At 38.6% G+C, this 23,458-nt stretch overlaps 2 protein-coding genes across 6 annotated transcripts in view; one reads left to right on the top strand and one right to left on the bottom strand.

Annotated features, from left to right (window-relative positions):
* wdfy4 (WDFY family member 4) overlaps positions 1-23,458 on the bottom strand; it is a 43,026-nt gene that overhangs the window by 5,451 nt on the left and 14,117 nt on the right. The window contains exons 23-57 of one of the 5 annotated variants that reach the window (XM_028468623.1): positions 23,270-23,421; positions 22,967-23,078; positions 22,697-22,887; positions 22,462-22,614; positions 22,289-22,356; positions 21,819-21,977; positions 21,651-21,739; positions 20,889-20,982; positions 20,596-20,801; positions 20,135-20,301; positions 19,929-20,048; positions 19,696-19,851; positions 19,461-19,613; positions 18,634-18,760; positions 18,409-18,560; positions 18,057-18,295; positions 17,847-17,968; positions 17,577-17,768; positions 17,385-17,482; positions 13,741-13,818; positions 13,409-13,600; positions 13,259-13,334; positions 12,211-12,425; positions 10,564-10,712; positions 10,291-10,402; positions 9,786-9,871; positions 9,641-9,703; positions 5,382-5,424; positions 5,115-5,234; positions 4,899-5,022; positions 4,674-4,780; positions 2,695-2,845; positions 1,655-1,746; positions 429-638; positions 220-340 (exon numbers count right to left, since the gene is read on the bottom strand). In XM_028468623.1, coding sequence (XP_028324424.1) covers positions 220-340; positions 429-638; positions 1,655-1,746; positions 2,695-2,845; positions 4,674-4,780; positions 4,899-5,022; positions 5,115-5,234; positions 5,382-5,424; positions 9,641-9,703; positions 9,786-9,871; positions 10,291-10,402; positions 10,564-10,712; positions 12,211-12,425; positions 13,259-13,334; positions 13,409-13,600; positions 13,741-13,818; positions 17,385-17,482; positions 17,577-17,768; positions 17,847-17,968; positions 18,057-18,295; positions 18,409-18,560; positions 18,634-18,760; positions 19,461-19,613; positions 19,696-19,851; positions 19,929-20,048; positions 20,135-20,301; positions 20,596-20,801; positions 20,889-20,982; positions 21,651-21,739; positions 21,819-21,977; positions 22,289-22,356; positions 22,462-22,614; positions 22,697-22,887; positions 22,967-23,078; positions 23,270-23,421 — 4,689 coding nt within the window. The remainder of the gene's footprint in view (positions 1-219; positions 341-428; positions 639-1,654; positions 1,747-2,694; positions 2,846-4,673; positions 4,781-4,898; positions 5,023-5,114; positions 5,235-5,381; positions 5,425-9,640; positions 9,704-9,785; positions 9,872-10,290; positions 10,403-10,563; positions 10,713-12,210; positions 12,426-13,258; positions 13,335-13,408; positions 13,601-13,740; positions 13,819-17,384; positions 17,483-17,576; positions 17,769-17,846; positions 17,969-18,056; positions 18,296-18,408; positions 18,561-18,633; positions 18,761-19,460; positions 19,614-19,695; positions 19,852-19,928; positions 20,049-20,134; positions 20,302-20,595; positions 20,802-20,888; positions 20,983-21,650; positions 21,740-21,818; positions 21,978-22,288; positions 22,357-22,461; positions 22,615-22,696; positions 22,888-22,966; positions 23,079-23,269; positions 23,422-23,458) is intronic. The other 4 variants (XM_028468626.1, XM_028468624.1, XM_028468625.1 and 1 more) reach the window with 4 other exon arrangements.
* lrrc18a (leucine rich repeat containing 18a) lies at positions 5,527-8,400 on the top strand. The gene is made up of 2 exons (XM_028468630.1): positions 5,527-5,664; positions 7,571-8,400. The coding sequence occupies exons 1-2, from the start codon at positions 5,651-5,653 to the stop codon at positions 8,316-8,318; spliced, it is 762 nt and encodes a 253-aa protein (XP_028324431.1). The 5' UTR covers positions 5,527-5,650; the 3' UTR covers positions 8,319-8,400.

Here is a 23,458-nt window from a genome sequence, read left to right as displayed (position 1 = left end):
CAGTGTAGCTGCTTTTTCTAACTGGGATGTGAGGTATAAAGATTTTAATGTTGGCTAAAGCTCACTGCAGGTGAATATCACTCCATAAAACATCATTACTATCACGGTCGCCTGTGCTTCGGAATAAAAGGTCGTTGACGAAAAGTTTCCGTATAAGTTTTTGTTGACAAAATTGACACTGTTTTATATTTACATATTATCATCAGTGTAAAACTGTACCTCTGAATGGATGCTGAGTGGTCCTCATTTTATCCAGATCAAAAAAAAATGGGACTGGTTGGGACGGCAATGACCCACTCCTTGTAGAGCTGTAGCGAGGTGGGTGTGGCTTGGTGAATAGCTGCAAGATTTAAAAAAAAAAAAAAAGACATGGAATGTTTTTAATTTTTTAAAACTTAGATACTTTTTCTTCTGTTGGTTCATTCAACCTGTTTGGGAACTTGGCCAAAGTTGTTGATGTATCCCCGTATTGTGTTCTTGACGACAGGATCCCGAGTATCTCTTCGGCCGTGCTGGGCAAAGAAGTAAGGGTGAAAGGTGTTCACACACTCCACAGCAGCTGGGCCTTGTTGCCGAAATCCAAAAATGAGGTCGATCCACAGGTGGATGGTGGAGCTGACGTGGTCACTTTCCAAGGCCTGACACAATGAAGAGAAAAAGCAATCAGGCATTTTATAATTAAAAAGTTCTTAACATGCTTTTAAACTGCAGGAAAAGAAGAAAAACAAGAGAAGCCTTAATTATCATAGTGGAACACAGCCATCCGTCAACATAGTGTTATAAGAGTTTAAACTAGGAAAACTTCATGAGATAGCACAGCCAATCAAATTATTCAGCGACTCCATGATTTCTTCTAAAAGTCAATTTAGAAGTATGAAAAAAAAAAAAACATGCTGCAGAAGAGCATTATGAACACACCTTCATGTTGGTATTAAAGAATGATTTGTGTGGAATTAGCAGAAGATTGGTTTCAAAGAGGTAATGAGGAAATGTGAGCAGTATGACCAGCCATGTTTCTACATAGGAACACCAATAAACCCATTCAAACAGAAAGCTGAGAAAACATCATAACAAGGATATATTGTCCTAAGTTCATTTGTCCTTGGAAAAAAAACGGAAAAAAAATGGGGGGAAAAAAAAAGGTCATTTTTATTAGATAACGATGAAAAACAGGACGGGAAAAAAGAAATTATGGCAAGTTGGTGAAAGAAAGGAGAAGACAGAAATATAAACAGAGTGTATATACAGAAATAAGGATGTCTTTATAAAAAACAGCCTTCTTTTAAACTGTCAAACACAAGCCAGTTGTTCTTCAGTTTCAGTCATCTAAACTACGATACATGGCAGCTCAAACTTTTTCTTGATTGGACACAACTGGCTATTATATTTCAAACACAGTTGGTTGAACAGAGTGTAAGTAAGCCAAGCTGTGGAAGAACCTAATGAATAAGATAGGGACTGCAGTAAATAGAAATCGACTGTTCTGCAGAAAATAAAGACAAACCCAGTGCAACCACTGCCTATGAAACGTCACTTATTTGGAGATACTAAAACAGTGCACCCTCTGTATGAATACATGAGCTGTATTGACAAACATTATTGGGTCTCATGAGAATAGTCCCCTTATGAAGCAGCCAGTCAATGCATCACTGACCTCTCGATGGACTCTAATGAACTCCTGTGGGTCACCTTTTGCCCATGGAGGCAGCTCGACATCTCCCAGTACGGTACCATCCTCCCTACAGCCTGAGGAGATTATAGAAAAAGAACAGCATTAAATATCCTCACAATATTAAGTAAAGCTCTAAGCTTATAATGATCTATTCCCATGTATATTTAAATACTTCACAGAGCATAAAAAAAACACAAAACGGCGAATTGACACACAAATAATTCCTTACATAATCCTGCAAAATGTTTCACGTGATTACTTTAAAATGAAAATTGTTGGCGGTTTTTGAAAAGCAAAAGGTCATTTAAAAAAGTGAACATACAGAAGATTATCATTGTCAAAAACTACTCAGTCAAAATATTATTGAAGTGAATGTACTGAAGTATTTCCATTAAAAAAAGTACTTGAATATTGAAAGTATTTAAAAATCTGGAAGCTAAATTTCATCATCATACTTGCACTGATGAACAATCTATTACATGTTTATAGTACTGTAGTACTACTAAATAACTCTGTGGTGTTTCATGAACTATGTCATAACATTTAGGTTTGCGTTTGATAAAATCATATCAAACCAACCAAATATTTACAAAATTAACAGAGCGCTGTTCAATATGCTCCACATTACACAAATAAAGATAAGTCAGAGTTCAATAACTCGGCTGCATTCATCAATACAACCACTTTATTTGCAAAAATACAAAAAAACTGTATAAATACAAAATAAATATTTGTTACTTCTAGTAACATTTGAGCATTTTTAGGTATATTTAACAAACACTATGAACAAGTTTAGCATGTCTTTTGATTAGATAACCAGACTAAGACCAGGATTAAAATGCTGTTTTTATGAAAGTTATAAAGAAAAACGTCTTTGTTTGAATGTGAACACGATGACCCAATTAGTGACCAATTCAATAGAAAGACTTAAACCAATACAGGCAATTTGCTGATTAGCCACTTGTAATAATAAGAGATTTGTGATTATGTGATGTGAGGAAATCAGAGATTATTGTGCCAACCCAGATTGATGTTGTTGGAGTTCTGCAGGAAGTCCGGGAGGTAGAAGAACTCTGGGATCAGTTCTCTGACGTCTCCCATGTAGTCTCTGGAAGCCGACTCCCACTCTTTTGCTACGCTGTAAAACAAGCGCTCAGCAATGTCCAACCCTCCCTGTGGGAACGCCAGGAACAAGCCTGTCAGACTCTAAGCCCTCAAAAACCATACAGCTGTACAATTTCCTCCTCATCTATTGCGATGATCTGTAGTTGGTATTCTTTGCTGCGGTGCATTCACTGACGGCTGAAAGCTTTTCATCTTTCTGTAAGATTTCATAATTTTAAACAAACTCTCAAGAGTAAGAATCTAATTTACAGTAAAACAATTACTCAATAAATAAAAATGGCACATATACACCCTGTAAACTTTGTTAGAGAAGTAAATTTAGTTATAGATATTACAGCGTCGCAGTTATATGCTTCAGAAGACTCAAAGACCTTCTAATTCACCAGACTAACATGTTTATTGCTTTATTCTGTATATCAAATATGCATGCCTTTTCATTATAATCAACTGGGTGCTGTATCGCACATTGGCAACATTTGTGGCTATTTCCAGTGGCTTAGAATAACGTTTTCTGTAATTATTTGCATATATATTACAATATTCTTATAATCTAATTTCATCCCAAAAACAGCGGTGAAACAAGATCAGGGAGGGCTGAAGAAAAATATTAGATTCATATCATTAGCAAGATTACATTTTCAACAAAATGATAAAAGTGAGGATTGTCAATGAGTGTTCACACTGTTTGCAGGGTGATAAACAACTTTATAACACTGAAAAAAAGCAATTGTGATTTATAAGAATGAAGAGCTCCATTTACAACAAAAACTATGCATCTCTAACATGTTTAGATTGATTATGGTGTGTTTAAAGGGCCCATGATATGCTAAAGCAACTTTTCTGTGCTTTAAACATGATAAAAGTGCTACTTGGGCTTCATACACATGCCCAAAGTGTTTTTTTCATTGATTCCTTCAATCTTTAGTTAGAGGGTGATTTGCTTCTGTCTTACTACAGGGCGAGCCTAAACACCTCGTTCAAATTTGATGATGCGTTCCCACTTTGATGACGATTTGACGCGGCACTGAGCTGGAGAAGTCACGCCTCCAGGAAGTTCTCTGCCGTGATTGACATGTAAACAGACACGCCCAGAAAGGTGAGCATTTCAGCGTCCTTCACGCAGTGCTATGTATGTATTTTCTACAGTCTATGTATGTACCGGCGAACTCCCCACCCCCACGCTCTGTCTCGTGTTTATAAAGCAGCATGAGCTCGGCTACGGAGTGGGTGGGAGGAGGGCGGGCCGTCCTCTGGCCCTACCTCATCGTGCGGGTAGGAGGAAGTCAGTGTCCTGTCTATAGACACGCTTACTCATGAATATGCATAAGTAGGCCGCAAATCAGCCTGTTTGTGTAGAGTTGCTCAGAAAGTGACTTTTCAGAGGCTAAAACCCTGGAAAACAGTCAAGTTTGGGAAAATAAACCTCAAATACTATGTTTTTGGGGTTTTTAGAACAAATAGAAATGGGTGAAAAATTGCATGACATGGGACCTTTAAGCGTAAGACCTTATTTTACATTTTTATATATCCTAATTTAACATCTGATGAAAACAACATGTTTATTTACACATCAAGGGTACTTAGTAAGACAAAAAAGACAATGTCTGAGAAAATACATCTCTGTAAATGTGCTTTACTGTCGCAGGATGCTAAAGCCCTGCATAAAGTATACAGGCTGCCTTTCCACAGTGGGAGGAACACAGAGACAGCTAACCACAAGCACAAATCCACTCCCAATTCAGTTCAGATATTGGTCTGTTGAAGGATATTGAGATACACACAGAAACTGCCTCTCTTTCTGATGGCTTGAAAAAAGCCTGCACAAAATAGTCTAATTTCAACATTAAGTTGATATTACCATTGTTCTTGTACTTACCTGTAGTGCCTGAAAAGTGTGTGAGAATGGCATCATTCTGACAAGAAAGGAGGCCACAATGATGGCTGAAGAATAGTGGGTACAGTAATGGCACTGTGCAGACAAATCTAGAACCACAGATAGATCATTATTGATTCTGAATGAATTTTTCTACTGTCAGGTAAGTGCTAAAAATAAATCCCAATTACAGAAGATTTTCAAAGTAAGTACTGCTTGATGAGGTACCTTCATCGTCACAGTCTTTCATTTCTTCATATCTCTGGATGAACATTTGTTTCCTTTTTTCCGTTTGAGCTCCCATTGGCTTAGAGAGATCACGGAAACTAGAAGGGTTGGATAGATCTAGCACCTGTTATCACAAAACAGGTAATTCATGCAATTTATCAACATCTAGGCTTAGCGACACGTTGAAGAAAGGAAAATCCATGTGTGCGGTTGTACCTCTGACTGGTAGTCAGCCAAGACCCAAGGGAAAACCGGATACTGCATCAAGTCATTGTATGTCCTTCCAGCAATAGTGTTTAAATGCATTAAGTACTCAAAGTTACTGATCTCTCCCATCTAGCAGACAAAACAAATAGTGTAATGTTGGTAAACACATCACAGAAAAGTAAACAATTACAAAACCCAAGTTAGAATTTTTTATTTATTTTTTATTTTTTTATTCTGTGTGCACAGATTTAAAGGAGCATGCATTTCCTGCATTACCTGCCATTTAACAAGAGCAGTCTTTTCAACCACAGGAGTCCTCCTAAAGCCAATACAAACAAATGCTTTAAATTAGAATACAGGCCAAAGACTGAGCAGTCTGTAGCCAGTAAAACGGAATGTCGCTTGCTCCGTTGCTAGGCAACGCAAGTTAGAAGGCAACAGAGTTGGAACATTAGAAGCAAATGTTCTGTATTCACAGCAGTAGGAGCAGTTACTGAAACTGGAAGCAGAAGTTGCGTATTTACAGCAGTTGTGGAAGTTACTGGATGGGGAACAAAAAGTGAGTACGTAGTGCTAACCATAGAATTAACAATAGTTAAGACTCAAACTGGTTATAAACAATCTGAATCCTCAGAAAAAATAGCATTTTCTTACCTTGTGGTGTTATAAATGGTATGTTTTAGCATGTGTTGTGTAAGCTAGAAAATTGCTGCTATTCTGTAATTAGTGAGGATCCAATTTGGACAAGTAAGGTATCAAAACGTGCAAATCATTTCTAAACATCATGCAATAGATTGGCTTTTTTTTTTTTTTTTTTAAACCTCCTCAACTTTTTGAATCATGTAGGAGTTAGGTTATCCTTTTTTTTTCCCAGCAGCCAAATAGTGGTGCATTTCAACTATGCATCCTCCCTGCATTTTCTTCAGAAAATGCAAAATATTCTAGTGCTAACATATTATTAGCTTTACCTGGTATCTAAGTTTGGAACTTTTACCGTTAGCTCATGCATTGTGATGTTATTTAAATGGATTTGATGATGATTGTTCAAACATTGTGTCCTAATCATGTGGGGGCACACAGTAGGCCTACAGTATGAGTTGTCAATTAAGTGTATTTCTTAGTATAAATTCCTTAAAATTAATACTTTGAAATGTTTACTCCACGCTAAGATAGAAAAGTGATCCATTGCTTCTCAAAGAGCCGTTCTCTCTGTGGGCCAGTAAAAGGGTAATAAAGTCCTGGCACAGACAACCCTGTTGCTAAGTAACATTATAAAACAAGATGAACCCTGATTTTACTAAACGTTCACTTATCTGTGCATTTTTCTCCTTTCTTTTTAAGCTTTTATTCTATTTCCATCTGTATAACCAATAAGTCAAAACCTGTTTTTTTATGTTTATTGCATTCAAGGCTTTGGATAAACAAGTATCCTCACAAACTAAAGCTATTGATATGCGAATTAGTGGGTCATAATTATTTCCAGTAAATAATATTGATATGCATATTTGTTACAGAATTTCCCAAAAATTAAACAAACAAACAAAACACTTGCATGTTAATTAATATTAAAGAAGTATTTTACACGCCATCAGATTTTAACAGCCATAAGTTTTGACCAAATTATTCTGTAAAACTACTCTAAATCAATCATTGCATTTGGCCCAGTGTTATGTGTTATCTAATTGCAGGCAATAATTTCATGCAATAGTTTTCTATAGGAGGTTATAATGGGAACAAGCACCAACCTCTCTCATCCTGAGGATGATGAATGAGGCGCGAGAGGGCCTTGGGGTGTAACACAGACACAAACAGACACACACCTTGCTCTTTTAGACAGGGAGGGGAGAAGAGCGAAACCTTAATTACATTCCAAACACTCCCCTACTATCATTTATCAAAGTCCTGATTTGACTATTTGTCCACACACAAAAACACGTAAAAGAATGAAATGCCTCTATACATGCTTAAACAATCACACACAAATCTACAAGCACACACTGCCGGAAAAAAAGCAACAACTCAATCACTTGAATAGTGAGGGACCATCCGTGCTCATTTGTTTTTACTGTATTACCCAGTGTCACCCTTCTCCTTTTGTTCCCCAGCATTAGCCTTAATTAGAGAGCCATGCTCTTAAATACCCCCATGGGTAACTGGGTGAGCACACACTGGTGCAGACATAACACTACAGCACAAACACATAGGGACACTTCTGGAGACACACACTCACACGCACCTCAATCTCCCATTCCTCAGAGAACTAACATTTCTCACAGCCTCAGGCCATACATAAGCTCTTGTATCTGAATAAATCACATCAGCCACACACAACCAGGCTTACACATAAACACACACAATACTATTATTTGCAAAAGTACTATGTGATGATGTTGGTTACATTAAGCCTCTTGGGGGCGTCTGTCATTTAGAGGTTATACTGTTCACTAGTTTTCTGTACATTGCAGGGGAAAGGGCAAAGGGCCCAAGGAACCAAAGGTGACACTGAAGGCTGCCAAAAACGCAACCCGACTGACACCTGAAGGATGCAACAGTCTTACTCTGAGCAACATGGGTATAATCACCTTTCCAATATGCCTCCTAAATCTAACCGACATTGAAGAATTGGACCTCAGCCGCAATCTGATAGAGAAGCTACCGGATAACTTTGGGGATTTTTCATCGCTGAAGAAGCTGGATCTTCACAGTAACAAGCTAGAGTCTCTGCCTGAGTCCATCGGCAACTTGATGTCACTCACGCACCTCAATCTTTCCAACAACCGCCTCACCTCTGAAGGATTACCTTCTTCCCTGGGCTCCCTCCTCAATCTGAAAACTCTCAATCTAGGACTGAACCAGTTGGACATGTTGCCTTCCAGTCTGGAAGCTTTAGAAAATCTTGAAGAGTTGGCTCTGTTTGATAATCTCTTTGACAAACTACCTGAATTTCTGGAGGTTCTCCCCAACCTGACTAAAGTAAACTTCATCAGGCACCTGAGTTCACAAAAGGATGGTGAGGACACAAATGAAAAAAAAGAAGTGCATGAAAAAGAGGTCCACTTGGTTCATGAAAGCATCTTGTGCCAGAAATGCCAGAAAAATGAGAAGGAAGAAAGTGAAAGTGATAACAAGGAAGAGCCAAATCCCTTTTCTGGATTAACAACACCAAACTCAGTTGCCAAAGTTAATCAAAATGAGTGGAGAATTAAGAAGTAAAAGAAAAGCAAGATTGGGACTGGCCATTCGCTGTCATCACATTCAAACCGTAAACTGAGTTATTAAAGATGTTTCCCACTTATTTTAAGAGTGTTTATTATTGTAGTAGCTTAAAAACCTGTAATATTTTCAGTTGTATGTCGCAGATATATATGCTTTTGTTTTATACATACTGTATGTGACGGGCCATGAGAAAACCAAGAACATGTCGACCAGGTGGCACTTGGATTCTAAGCCCTCCAAAGGTATCACACATGTAGAAATCAATAATATTTTAAGAATATTTGTAGTTTATTAGCCCAAACCAATAACAAAAGCGTTTGTATAGCCACAGAAAGCTGGTATGGTAATCTGCTGAAAACACAGACGCCACTCTGTTGTTAAACAAGTCGTTTTCAGACAGTTTAGTTTTAAAACCTCAGATACAGTTATTTGAAGCAAGGAGTTATAACTTTAACAACAAGCAAATTTTGCAAAAAAAAAAAAAAACGAAAATCTATTTTCAAAGAAATTTTCACTCATGAAAACTTGTTTCTGTTTTTGTTATTGTGCATCACATATTGTCAATTAACTTATCTATGTACTTGGGTCTTTGTCCTACTTCCTGACTGCAAGAGGCAATGCTAGAGCAAACGTTCGTCTTTCAGACCAACTGTTTGCATGACCATAGCAGTCATATAAGGGGGTTCAGCCTCTCTAAACAGAGGCTATCCCACTGAATCATTGATGCAATAACCCATGCATACTCTGTGACCAGCCAACCCCCGCCATCAGGGGTAAGGAGCCATTCAATGCTGAGTGCCGTCACATCATGGGCTACTCTGAGGGGGGAAACCCTCGATGCCATTTTTTCTGCTGCATTGTGGACGTCATTAAACACATTCAATAAGTACTACAGGGTGAGAGTCACTACCCCAAATCCCTTGGGCGTGGTCTTCTACCAAGATTTGGCTGCTTCTACACAATAGGTAGGTACATGTGGCACTCCTCGTGACCTTTTTTGGTACAAATCATCCATTGCTTGAAGCACCGTGTCTGGCAGTCAGGAAGCGGAAGAATCAAACAGAATGAAAGTTACACATGTAACTACTGTTCTACTGGATGACCACCAGAGCAGTCAGAACTAAAGTTATAGAGTCACCGGATCCTCTGAGTCACACGTATTTGGTAAAACAAAAAACTTGATCTGTGCATGCGCAAGACATTCAGAACTTGATTCACTGCCTCTGTTGCTTATCCAGCTCATAGAACTGTAGTCACATACATAACTGCATTGATATAAGTGGTGACACAAAATAATAATAATAAATGAATGAACTTACTTGGCATTAGCAATGATATCAGTGACACCTCTGCCTTTGAGGGCTGGTACTACAGTGCTCAGCCTACATGAAGATGGAGAAAATAAAATAAATAAGAGACACAAATTGTCACAATAATAATCAGTTCTCATCTTATAGGTGGTACCTTTTATAAGCAGAGACGTGGTCTTTATTCAAGAAAACCAAGAAAGCTGAGTGTCCACTTTTCACGAAGAGCTCAATAGCATTGTCCTTACAGTGATAGAAGCACAGTGATCTTTCAGCAAACAGCATTTGTACTGCCTTTAGTTTTCAGGAAATCGACTGACATTGACAAACTTCTAAAATTGTTTTCTGGACTTTGTAATGTACATACAAAACTGACCAAGCGATATGATTTCCACATAGTATTGCCAAAAGTATTTGGACATATGACTTTATTAAGGCTTGTCTCAAAGTTTTAGCTTTGATTCATATCCAAATGGGTTCAACTACAATAATAGTCTGCATTCATGCCCATCAATGTCTTTATGTACCATGATTGATCAGTTTTAGAGGGTTGCTCCAATCCGTTTGACAATATAATGTAAGTGAGCCCAGAACAAAAAACATTTCCTTGTGTGTGGATACATCATAAATTATTTAATGGTTCTGCTAGTGTAGTGTCTGACCTCCAAGAGAAAGCGCATTAAGCGGGCCGCCTTGATATCCTCGTACAGCCAGCGTCTGCACCGTGATGGCAGCTCTTTAGTCAGCATAGAGGAAATAAAGGAATCTCTAACTCTGTCAGAGGACAACAGGGTGGAATATGATTAACAAAAGGTGAATTCAAGATACAGTACACAATAGGCAGGCACGCTAATCAACTAAGGCTCAGAAAATGGGAATTTTTAAGTTTGAAAAACATATGACCTTCAGCACTTATGTTCTTGAGACAGTTGTACCTGCTTGGATGGTGTTTCCGGCAACAGACGTCTTCATTTGGGCTGAGAGTGAACCCTTCACACAAGAACAGACTCTCCTTCCCAAACAGCAGCAGAGCCTCTGTGACCCTAAGACCGCTTACCATCACTACACACATCTTAGCTTTGACCTACACAGAGAAAGGAGAAACAGATGCATTGAGCCTTAAGTGACTGGTAAAGTGCACAGCATGTTTTTCTCCTTGGACATGAAACTGCACAGGCACTTCAGGCTTTCCCTGATTGATCATTTTAATCACATATTTTAATCATTATTAAAAAGACACAGTTGAACACTTTATTATCAGAGTTGATTGATGGGGAGGCGAGGGCCCAGCCCCTTTTTTATCAGTACGACGAAGAGCATCATCCATTGCCAAGGGAAAGCCCACCGGTGCCTCAGGAGATAGCTATAGCTAATGCTAACAGCATCGTGCTTCCACAAATCTATTGTTTCTACTCACTGCGTGCACCTGGATGTTTGTACGCATTGGCCCCCTCAGAGCCCCCTGGGACACAGTACCCCAAAACCATATGGGGCCCAAACAAACCCTCGGGCCCCTCACAATTTACACTAATCAAATCAGACACCCTCCATCCCTAGACACAGAGTGAACACTTTGTGGTGTACACTGAAGTCTTGCATGGCCATTATTAGGAGAATTAATCACTGCCACACACACAATAAGAACCCTGATAAGTGATCAGAACCTCTTGTCTGAAAGCACACAGAGACCTGCTTTAATGGATATTGTCATGTAAACATGTATGAGAGGAGTAATGATAACAGAGCTTCAGATTCATGGAAGAGGGGTTTTACACCAAGCATTGGTTAGTTCTCAGGCATTTTAAATCAGTGATTGGGATTTGGCATCAGCTTACATCTGACCAGATAAAAAAAAAATAACGTATTTATTGTTGTCAAAGTTTAAATACATGACAATAAACTTGCTTCCTAATCTTTTTGCTGTGGAAATGTATTCATTATTACGCTAAGGCTGATTTAGCTGATGATAGGAAGAAGGGGGAAAAGGAGGACTTTTATTGACTGAGAGCCTAATGTCAGACCATTGATTTCTCCCCACACACATTGTCCTAATCACACTATTGGCGCTGGCAAGCTAATTATGAGTGGGTCTCCCTTTGTGTTCTACTGCATGAAGGCAAGTGTTAGCCTGTTTGTGCACATGTGCATTTTTCAGAGCTAATGACTGGATTCATTTGACAGGAAACTCAGCAGGACTCATCAACTGAACCACTGCAAGACAACAGGACACACTAGCGCGGATCTCACACGTACTAAACGGGTGTAAGACAGCTTGCATCACCTCCTACTGTTTTTATTAATACTTCTGTCAGAAACATTAAAAGCCGCGGTTGGTTGCCGGGGCGAGGAGAGTCCCCGTCAACATGTGCACTGGTTTCAACTGACTGTAAGAATGAAGAGAGCTGTGCTGGGTCTAATCATTAAAACATTAAACTAATGAGGAAAGATGAAAATCTGATAGCAGCGCTGGGCTACTGAAATCCCTGAGTCTACATCAGATAATTCTGACTGAATATTAGTCGGGCGGAAGGACTACTGCTCTCATTTTGCATTCAACCCAGCTTGAAGACACACTTCCATACCTCCTCCTCAGGGTGCAGCTCCTTCACGATGATGCGTATGTCTGGGCAGTCTTGCCTGTTGGTGCATGGTTGAGGGGTGGGGGGGTCAAGAGGACCCTCAGGGATGGCAGGCGTCTCATTGAGGACAGGGAAGAAGGTCAACTGATCAGAGTGCTCTCCTCCATCCTCTTTATTCTCTCTCATTTCTGCACCAACGTCACACAAAATCTTGCACTCTGTTGGATATATTGCACTGTTGCTAATCAGCATCCCACACATATTTTCAGATGTTAAATAATTTAAAGGCGTCCTCCGCTGTTTTTAAAAATTAGGTCTAAAACCTTTGAAATGTTCTTATTAGAATTGATCTATGCCTAACAAAATGCATTATTTTGCACTAAATTAATTTTATTACCTTTTAAAAATGGGACTACTTTACCGTTTTAGAGCCTGTATTCCGCCATCTTGAAATCACGTGATTGAAGACGTCACACAACTCCACTGGCCTGTAAACATCCCATTGTTTTGTATTGGAGTAATGCATTCAGCCTGCTTTTTAGATCATTTAGCAGATTTTTCAGTCAAAATGACAACTTGTGCTGCTTTTGGTTGCTCTAAATAATCAAGAAAAGTTAAAGAGGATAAAAACAGTTGTGACCCGAAAATTAATCTATGACCGCAGGGGGAAGACAGTTCCAACTCTGCAGTTTGGTACAAGACAATAAAGCAGAGAAGAAAAGCTCTCCTAAGGAGCCTTAATGCTCCCTTAAACAGCGCGCAGCTGACGCTCTGGTGGCTGAAGTTAGCGAGTAAAGCACGGACTGTTGAAAGACTCCACCCAGAAACACTTCTATACTCAAGGTTTGTGCATCTTTAACAGTGTGACGTCATCTATCGCATGATTTCCAGATGGTGGAATACAGGCTCTCAAAAGGTAAAGTAATCCCATTTTTAAAAGTTAATAACACAAATATGGTTTGGCATAGATGTGCTAATAAGTACATTACAAAGGTTTTAGGCCACATTTGTAAAAACAGTGGAGGATCCCTTTAAGAGTTTTAACCTTGACCTTTTTCACTTTCAGCTCCATTTCTGCTCTCTTCTAATGAGGCAGGTCGTGAACCCAAACCCAGCAGCCCCAGCACCTAATAACAAAATATTGAACATTTACTTATGTGCTGGTGAATAAACAAAGTCCTGCTGTAAAATGAAGGCCAACCTGCACAGATTGTCTATGAGCCTTTCTGCGGATGCGTGATTTAGTCCGGTTACGTCCCTCTGCAGCATCTTGGAACCAGTCTCGGCTCAAAAGCACCCCGGGACCAGGCCCAAAAACGGCTCGTTCCCTCAACAGCTCGGCCTCCAGTCGAAGCCAATGTGAACTTGCAAGCTCCCACTCACTGTCATGTAGCTAGAAAACAGAGCGTAAATTAGCCTGTGAGCAACAGAGCTGAGGATCTGAAAACATACGCAAAAAGAACAAGCCTGTGATAAACCAATGGGATTCATTGATTATGAACCTTTTTCTTGATACTAAGAATTTTATGCAACCTGTATGTGATTTCTTTTCATGTTCTCGAAGATGTCGTGGCCTCTCCGTTGACGCGAGTCCATGCCCGACAGAAACTCCTGGAAGCAAACAAGTGTAATCTGATGGGTGCAAATTAAATGATGGGGGCAGCACAATCGCTCTTCTACAAACTCATATTGTACACACACAACACACGTAACAGAACAATTGTATATGCATAATGATATTGTTGTTTCCTCATGCAATTATGATGCATTCATACAATTACATCTATTCTAAATTGCATTCACCAGGCAAAATAAGCTAGTGGCTACAGTCTTACAATAACCCTGTCTGAAAATATAATCATTTGTTTGTGTGATCTAATCAACGTAAACATTAATATCACTGAGCCACACCACAGTCAAGGGCAAGCAAACTGTGGCCTTACGCATTCTACTGTGCGTGGGTCGGTATATTTATGCTGCGATTAAAAGGAGAAAGGAAATGGAAAAAAAAATAGGAAAAAGAAAAGGCATCCGTGTTGATACTGCAGGATGCTTGTGTTCAGCAGACACACTGGGATCATATTCTGACTGTTAACTGCTTCATTAAGCCCATCATCACAGCAGTGCTCGCTGAGAGTCTAGTGAAACAACATGTGTCCATCCTCAGAGCTGACCCAGGAAAGCTATTTTATCGACTGAATAAACATTTAGTAGATCTTCATACTGAGTATCCGCTACTGACTCTAACTAAGTGGCTTTTTTGGGTTTTAAAACATGAATGAAAAAAATTACAAAAAAACAAAGTTGGAAAGTGCAGTGTTTTTCAACCTTTTTTAAGGCAAGGTCCATCTTTCCATTGAAAAATAAATCCCAAGGTGCACCATCAACCGAAAATGTAAAAATAATAATAAAATCTACTTTGTAGCCTATATTAACAATAAACAGTCATTTGTATCAAAGTGTCTTGAAAAAAAAAAATTATCCGTCATATTTTACAGACTTGATACATGTTGTGGGAGGGATAAAATATATATTGTTTTATTTTTTTTAATAATATTTAACAGAACAAAGTTCAATTGTAGTTTTAATCATGTTCTGTTTTATATAATGTATATATGTATGTAAATTATTATGTCTGTGCGCTTTGGGATGGGCTCACGGCAGCACATTGGCATATTTGCAGACAATATTTAATACTTTAAAAAAAACGTTTTTTAGAACAATTAGGTGAAATTGAATAATTTCCCACGGCACATCAGACACTCTCTCACGGCACAAAAGTGTGCTGCAGCACAGTGGTTGAGTTACCCTGGCATAGAGTGATTTCAGGCTGCAGAGTTTCACTAGCCTGGACTAGTCACATAAACATATACAATTTAGAACTGTAATACACCGGCATCCTGTTTTGGGTGCACCCTAATGTGCCTGAATTCAGCGTATCCCAAGATATAACAGCCCCACTTGAATAAATGGGAAAAGTTGCACAAAAAAAAGGCACACAATGTTTAATGATTAAAAACTTTTCACATTATTTTCCTATTAGACACAAAACTCTTTCTTTGAATGACTGACTGAATGAGAGATTATAAAAATTACAGAGTAATAATGAAGTTTGCAAACTAAAGCTGTTTCGTGGCAGATAAACAGCAAGTCGGCGTCATCGTTACCTAATTTCATTCCTTCATTTGGACAAACATAAGTAATATATAGCATTAATTAGCCCATTTAGCAGCAGATAGGAAACTCTTTGGCTTTTAAAAAGCAGCATTAAATACATAACTCATCTCTTCCCTCTGCAATTAACATCAGAACATCACTCTCATTTCCATTTTAATGACTTCCCAACAATACGCCACCTTTGATGATAAGGCAACATAATGTCAACTTCATTCTGAGCTGGCAGTGAATGTGTAATGAACTTAACGTGATCATTAGTGCTGTTAATTATCTTTCTAATATGAGGACACAGATATGATTATGGAAACTGCCTTTGCTGATGAAATAAATTTTGGAAGGATTGCACTGAAGCTTGACTGAGACTTAATCCGCCTATCTTTCACTATATTCTAATGCAGTACCTACAGTAGGCTTTCAAACTTTTTATGTGTAATAAAAGTAGGTATCAGAGAACTAGAAAGTACATTCTACTCACAGAATGAATTACGTCGAATAGAGTGACTGGAAAGAGAGCCTTCATGAGCTCATGACTTAGCAAATAAAGGTTACAAGTTGATGATTAAGGAATTAATTAAAGACTCATTTGTTTTGTTCATTAGGATGACTGGCTGACAGTAGCTGACAATTATAGAGCCATTTGAAACACTTGCTGGAGTCTGTAGACTATTGGGAGTCACAGTAGAGAGGAAGTGCAAACGTGTCCCTCCCTCTATATGGCTGCATCTCAAATGGAAAAACAATTCATCACTCTTTACAATAGCCTGTCAAAGACTGATATGATAAAGAAGAACATCAAATGAATAATGTTTTCATCAGATTGGTACCACTATAATTGCCAACATGATTTCTGTGGGCATGAGACATGCACAAACAAGAATACACTCGCTTTGTTGGTGTGAGACAGACACACAGACGCGGTAATTTCATGCCTGTGTGCCTGAGTAATATGTCCCTGCTCCTTGCTCCAGATGGCTCGCCGTCTTAAGCGTTGTGGGGGAACTAATGATGTGGGCCACGTGTTTTGGGGGAAAAACAACAATAAACGAGTCTTTAACCTTCAGCATCAAACTGCGTGTTGCCAAGAGTGTTCCCATGGATAAGCCTATCAGATATCAATTACAATGCCCACTCAGGGGCAATCAGGTGTGATATCCAAATCTATTTAAAGAAATAATCAAAGACTCCCGCAGGGATGGACGGTCCACAGCACAGACAATGTTGACTTTGGGATTAATATTATATATCACACAAAACAAGGATGCAAACATACCACTGGAAAATTTGAAATGTAACATTTCTTTACTAGAGATGGAACTAGACTTTAATACACAGGTGGGTGGATGGGGAAAAGGGCTTAATCAAGAGGTATATACTAATATTGATTTATCTAGAGCTCTACGTATGACTTTTGGTTGTGATGTCTAATATGTTATATTTACGCTATTAAGATAATTCAGTTGAAACAATCTAATTCCCTGAATAAAATCAAACTATCAGAATCAGTTTTATTTGCCAAGTACAGTTTAAAAAAACAATACAAGGAATTGAGCTTGGTGGAAGGTGCAAAGAACAAAAAACAAACAAACCCGAAACTAATAATAATAATAATAATAATAAATATTAAAGTATAAAAGATGGATATATATATCAATATAGTGCTACATAGCCTCAAGATAATACAAGGCTTTAGCCTTTTATAACGTCAGCTAAAATCACAATTGTACTTTTACAGAGAAAAACTATACTTTTTCCAAATTGTTTAATTTAAAAATAATTAAAACTGCTTTAAATCTCCCTTTAGAAGGATAGCCTATATTTGTCCTCCTATCCCTAACCTAATCGTGACTTAGCAGGCATTCACTGTGTATAACTGCTTTACTGTAGTTGTGTATAATAGAATTGCTAAGTGTAGGTCAGTCGCCTGTGCTGTCCTGTCAGGTTCCTGAGGTGGAAAATGTCATCCAAGCCACAGCTCAAACACTGAGAAAGATTTTATATACCTTCACCTTTTCTGAATCTTTTCCATGTTTGCCAGAAGTTGAGCAAAGAATATCAAAAATCTTCTGGGATCCACTGGTGGCCTTCTTTCTCTGAGCCACTTTTTTTTTATTTAAAAAGAAAAAAGGTAAATTGTTATTTTGCCATTTCAGACAATTTCACCTTTTGCAAAGACCAGTGAGGTGAGATCTGACCTGTGTATAGCAGCCACGTTTTGTGTGCCATCTCCTCCCACAATGGGCTGAGTTCAGTCATGCAAACAGGTTTTATGTCGGAGCTATGGCTCGCGGAAATCTCCATTTTAGAGTTCTCCTCCAGCATGCGTTGCCTCTCTGACAGTACTCTGGTCCAGCACTCCTTTGCTAAAGATTTCAGTTCAACTTCGTCTAAAACACACACACACACACATTTTCAAAACTACAGTGTGATCAAATGGATGTCTAAAGATGCACAGCGGTTCATACCTGCTGTTGTGTCTATTTCGTCACAGAGGTTCTCCGAAAGCTCAATACTGGAAGTTGACTCACAGGATGCAGTTGTTGTTTGATGCACTTTTTGGTCCACACAAGAAAAACCTTCACGATAGCTAAACAAGAAAAGTGTTGATATAAAAACTCAATCCCACTTTGCCTACACTATTTAAAGGTATCTGTTAATTTTGATTTATCCCTCACCTGCCAGAACTTATCTGTAACAAACAATGAAGGAGACAGATGATGAAGTTCATGTTTGAATTGTAGGTTGCCATAACAATATCCCAGCAGTCCATGAACGTCCGTAACGTTCTGATGACTACATCTTTTTCTTCTCGGGTGCGTCGTGGTTGAGATAAGAAGAACAGCAAAACTTTATTGGTGGATGTAAAGAGTTCAGACAGAATCATCTCTTTTTGTGTTTGACCTTTCTCCAGAGACTGGAAGCAGAAATCAGAGGTTTTAGTCATTTGTTTTGGTCGTATATGCACCTTGATCCAGTATGTCAGTGAGTAAGTGTGCCACAATATGTGTGTGTTAGTATTTCTCTCACAGCCACAATCTGATCTGCAAGGAAGTGGAGCAAACTATCAGGGTCTCCAAACACTATTCCACTGTAAAGGGTTTGCAGTAAAGTCTTGCTGAACAGCACCACATTTTCCATCAGCTTTCCCATCTGTCCATCCGACCGCTGATTGTTGCAGTCTAAGAGGAATCAAAATCATGGCAAGTTAATTTTCCAGACACCGTCTGAGAAAAGCATGCATTACTTGTGTACCTTTTGAGATGAGATGAGTGTGGTTTTCATTGTCAACGCTGAGCATTTGGATGATGTTCATTATCAACTCAAGCATCCGTTTTTGAAAATGTCGTTTCTGCTCCAGCGATGCGCTGTCAGGGGAAAACTGCCATATAAAGAGATAGAGATAAAACTGTTTCTGAATTGCTCAGTTGGGGGTATTAATACACTTGAGGTACATTTTTTTTTAATTATTATTATTATTACTGTTTTATTCAGAAATATTGAATTTATGCAAGAACCCTTTGGAATTAATTGTGCTAATCATTTTAATAAGATTATTCGAAATTACTGAGAGGAAATATGTATTTAGTAGGCTAGTCAATTATTACATTTTTTTAAAAAATAAGAAAAGTAAATTAATATTCAATCCCAGTTGTTGCAAACCAAATAGTTCAGTCCTGGTGAGGGGGGAACTTGGTTCAAAAATTTTCTAAAAATTTAAAAATGTATTTTAATGGAGAGAAAAATATATCAGTTCTCACAAGAAATGTTAAAAACAGATGTGTTTAGCTGGACATAACGGCATCCACTAAGGAATGCATAAAATAAATTATGTTTTATCTTTTCTTGTCGTGAACGGATGCATAGACAAACTGCAATCATTCCATGCCGCTTTATCTTCATGCTAAAACTGGACAAAGAGTGGCACCTTCTGGAGAACAAGGATTTTGCACCATTGCTGAACACCAAATTCTAGTCCAGTGTTCAGCAGTGGTGCAATAGTAAAGATTTTCTAGATTTACAGATGCCGCATGTATGTATAGGGTGATGTTTAATTTTAGATCCATGTGTTAAGCAGTTACCTGAAGCAGCAAAACCAGAGGATGAGAGTCAGGGTTGGCGGTCATGTTCAGGAGACTGTCCATGAGTAGAATACGGATGAAGTCAAACACAGGCTTCGCGGTTAAAAGAGTCTCACAGGAGTTTGTCTTTTCACTTGAAGACTCACTGACACTCTGAAAGCATGAACACACAAAACCAATCAAGGCCAAATATATTAGAACTTTATGACGTTTTTAAAAATCTGAAGATTCAAACCTTTAATTCCGGGTACACAACATCAGCCAAAGCATGCAGAAATGAAGCAGATCTCCACAGTGGGTTTCTCGGACACAAGTTATGGAGGAGAGAAAAAAACTGCATCACACTGGCAGAGATTTGTAACTCCTGTGATCCATCACTAGATGAATTCTGCTGTGTTGAAGAAAAAAATGAAAAAACTAAATGTTTTTATTATAAATGTTGTGATATTCAAGTTTTTAGGTTCTTACTTGTCTGATGTTAAATTTTATTGCTTTCAGTAGAGTTGTTGCAACTTCCACAGAGAGGTACAGATCAGGATCATCTCTTTGGCTTTTAATTAATGACTGAAGGACGTCATCCAATGGCTTCTATGCATCAAAAAATAAAAATCACCATACTAAGATAGACTGAAATAAACTGCCTTTTTTTAAACGAAAGAACATAAAAGACCTACCTGGCTCTCTGAAGTGTGACTAGCCTTCTTACCAAGCAGCAGAGTAGCCAGTGCTTCATACAGCTGAGGCAGGTGAGCAAGTCCGATCAAAAGCTCCCGTAAAACATCAAAGCCAGGACAGGTGATGCTGAAGCACTCAAAGGAGCTCACGTGGGGCCGAAGGTTATCTGACAACAGTCCATGACAATAACAAATACTGATTAGAAACACAGTGCTACTTATGGAGATATTAAAAAATATATCACACAGATGATTATTATCGTCATGTTAAATTCATGTCAACAAAATGTAGAACAATGTGATATTTCAACAATTGGATATATATCAAATGTATTTTATCATCTTTTGTGTTAATCTCAAGCTTTATTCGTACAAAAGAAAACCCTTAATGAGAAAGGCTCATGATGACTATGCCAAATATGTTTCTGCTTTAGAGTATTAAACTGATTCAATGTGTGCACCAATTGGAGAAGAGGCTTCCTCAATGCCATTGATGAGAGTTCCTGATAGCAGTTGATCTTTGAAGCAGATCTGCCGAGTAGGGCTCGACAGAAAGTGTGTGAGAAGAATGAGACCCATTTTCAAGGTGGAGGGATGAAGGTGGGGCTGAAGGAAGTGCAGGAACCAATCACTGCCCAGGGAATCGAGCGCTGCCTCTTGCTGACTACTGAAGAATAAAAGCATAACAAAAGAGGCAAGTTAATTTTTCTTTGTAGATTTGGGGCCACATTAGTTAATCATAGGTGATGCTCACTCATTGATGAGATGGTTGTCCAGGTCCAGAATTTCACAGATCACAAGCAACAACTGGTTGCGTATCCATATGAAGCTGGCTGGTCCAGAATGAGCTAAATCACAAGACAACAAATTCAGAAAGAGTAAAACATTAGTAAAAGATCAAATTTAGACCAGAAGAAGAGAAGTGTGTGTGTGTGTTGGCCTTCATGTGGTCAACACACACACACACCCATGGACTCGCATGGGCTATCAACCTAACATTGTAACAACTGTAACTGGAGAAAGCCTTGCAAGTACAAGAAAAACATGAAAACTCCTACCAGAGCAATACAATGTCCATGCAGTTATGTTTTAATATCCAAATCAGATATTGCCTATAAATAATTACAATAATTCAAAAAGCATTTTTCCCAGGGCATGTTTTAATCATTTTCAAAGCAGTGGAATCTAATGTTGCAAAAATGAGGACAGATGTTAGGGGGACACTTTTTCTTCCTAAAAAGCTTTGTTTATTATTATTCGTTTAAAAAGAAAGAAAAAAAAAAGCCCTCAATATACTCAGTTTTAAATTTAAGTACAATCTATAACCAGTTCAGAATGTTGCCATAAATTTAAAAAAAAAAAAAAAAACTTTGAATAGTAGTTTGACTAGAACTCATCTTGTCAAACAGACAGCAATTTCAGTGATTTTGCAAACCTCAGATTCTCAGACAGTAAATATTGATGCTTCTAAGCCCTGACTGAAAGGAATATCGTATCCCGGACACATGTGCCGTACCTGTTGAATCATGTGAACCTCCACACATCTCAGTGCTTTCAGTTGTGTTAGTGGATGGAGGAAGCGTGTAGAGCAAGAAAAGTCCAATTCTGATAAGAAGAAAAAAAAGCAGAATTAAATGATTTAATGTTTGGAACCTAATAATAAGCTTTTATGATCAGATTGTACCTGCATACATCCAGCAGACTGAAATGAGCATGAAGAAGGGATGTGATTACACAGCAGATCATATTAACCTTCTGAACAGTCACTGCAGGGTCACAAAGCTCAAAAAGCAGCTTTGGCATCAGGTCCAAACTTCGCATGGTGGCAGCGTCACTGTCGTCACTTTCAAGGACATTAAGAGAGGAAAAAGAGAAATCGTTAGCTGTCCCAGTCCCTTCCTACTAACAGATAATCCAATGGTTCATAAACAGGTTAAGCGTTCAGCGACTGATTCTGTTCAGCGATTTCTAATTCTTTTGTACACCTAATGACAGGCTCCTACAGGTGATGACAGAAGTGTTTTTTTTTGTCATGTTACATAACTGACGGGTAGTGCAAGATCAGTATGACCAGTGTAAGGCAGTGTAAGAATTGGGAGACTAGTTAAAGCATTTTCTGATCTGTCTAGTCAGATGCTGAGAAGAGGAAATTACCATTTCAGGATTTCTGCCAAATGTTTCAAAACAGAAAGGTCCAAATTGCCCACTGTATTTTTCCACATCTGGAACAGCAAGAGTGCAAAGAAGATATGCTTAAGTACTTTTTCCAAAACGTATATAAATAGTCAATATATGGCCAATTTTTTTTGGTAAAATAGAATGCCCACCTCCATGTTACCAATCAACGCCTGGAAAGCAGGTAGGTTCTGTATGGAACAAGAGGAACAGCCCAGCTCAAGAGAACAAGAAAGATGAAGAACCAGCTGGAGAGTCCGTGGGCTGATCAGACTGCTTTTACTCTTAAGCAGGATGGCTAGCAGCTATCAGAGCAGAGCACAACTTAACATTTGCATGTTTCTCGTTTACATTCAAACAAAATACAAGACTATATTTCAAACAGACCTTATATCCACTGATGCGGTTCATTTCCTGCTGCATCACAGTGTTGGTCTCCAGCACGGAGAGCAGAACTTTAACAGCAGCATACAAAGAACCATCATCTGTTGCCATTGCAACTAAACTGAGAACAACTGCTGGCCCGCCAACATACAGAAAACCATTGGATGCCATGTGGGGGGTGAAGGTACGCACTCCTGGAGACAAAAGGCCAAATGAGCAAACAAAGGAGGGAGAGACTTGGAAAGTAATCACACAAAATTATATTTCATCTACCAAACTGTCCAATTAGGGCTGCTCCAATGGTTCGTGCTGTCCCGTTCAGGTGCTGGCTAACGTTTTTAGCAAGGAACACAGGAGCAGAGTTATCCCGAGACGGTATTCCCATCTGTAGTCAAACACAAAGATTGTTACAAAGGAGGAAATGACTAATGACCATTTAATGTCAGATGGTAATTATTCACATTTACATGTAATTAATTTCAAGATTCTCAGGTCCCTTTTGTGACCTCAACTAATAATACATTTGGCTTGGCTAGGTCAAAAACTAATTTTTACAAGAAATCAGCTACTTCTTGCCTCTTTTGCAATCAGTCTGCAGTCCACCTCATTGTATTTCTCCCTTATCTGTGCAACAGTTGTCATTGAAGAAATTGATGGGTTGATACCAAATGAAATCCTTTCCTCAGGAACCAACCTGAGAGGTACAGACTCAGCATCTGGCTCGAGACCTGAAGACAAAGTGCAGCCAAAGAACCCACTATCACA

Source organism: Gouania willdenowi, chromosome 15 (assembly GCF_900634775.1).
Source record: "Gouania willdenowi chromosome 15, fGouWil2.1, whole genome shotgun sequence".
NCBI classification, from domain to species: domain Eukaryota; kingdom Metazoa; phylum Chordata; class Actinopteri; order Blenniiformes; family Gobiesocidae; genus Gouania; species Gouania willdenowi.
This window is presented reverse-complemented; position numbering and strand designations above follow the sequence as displayed.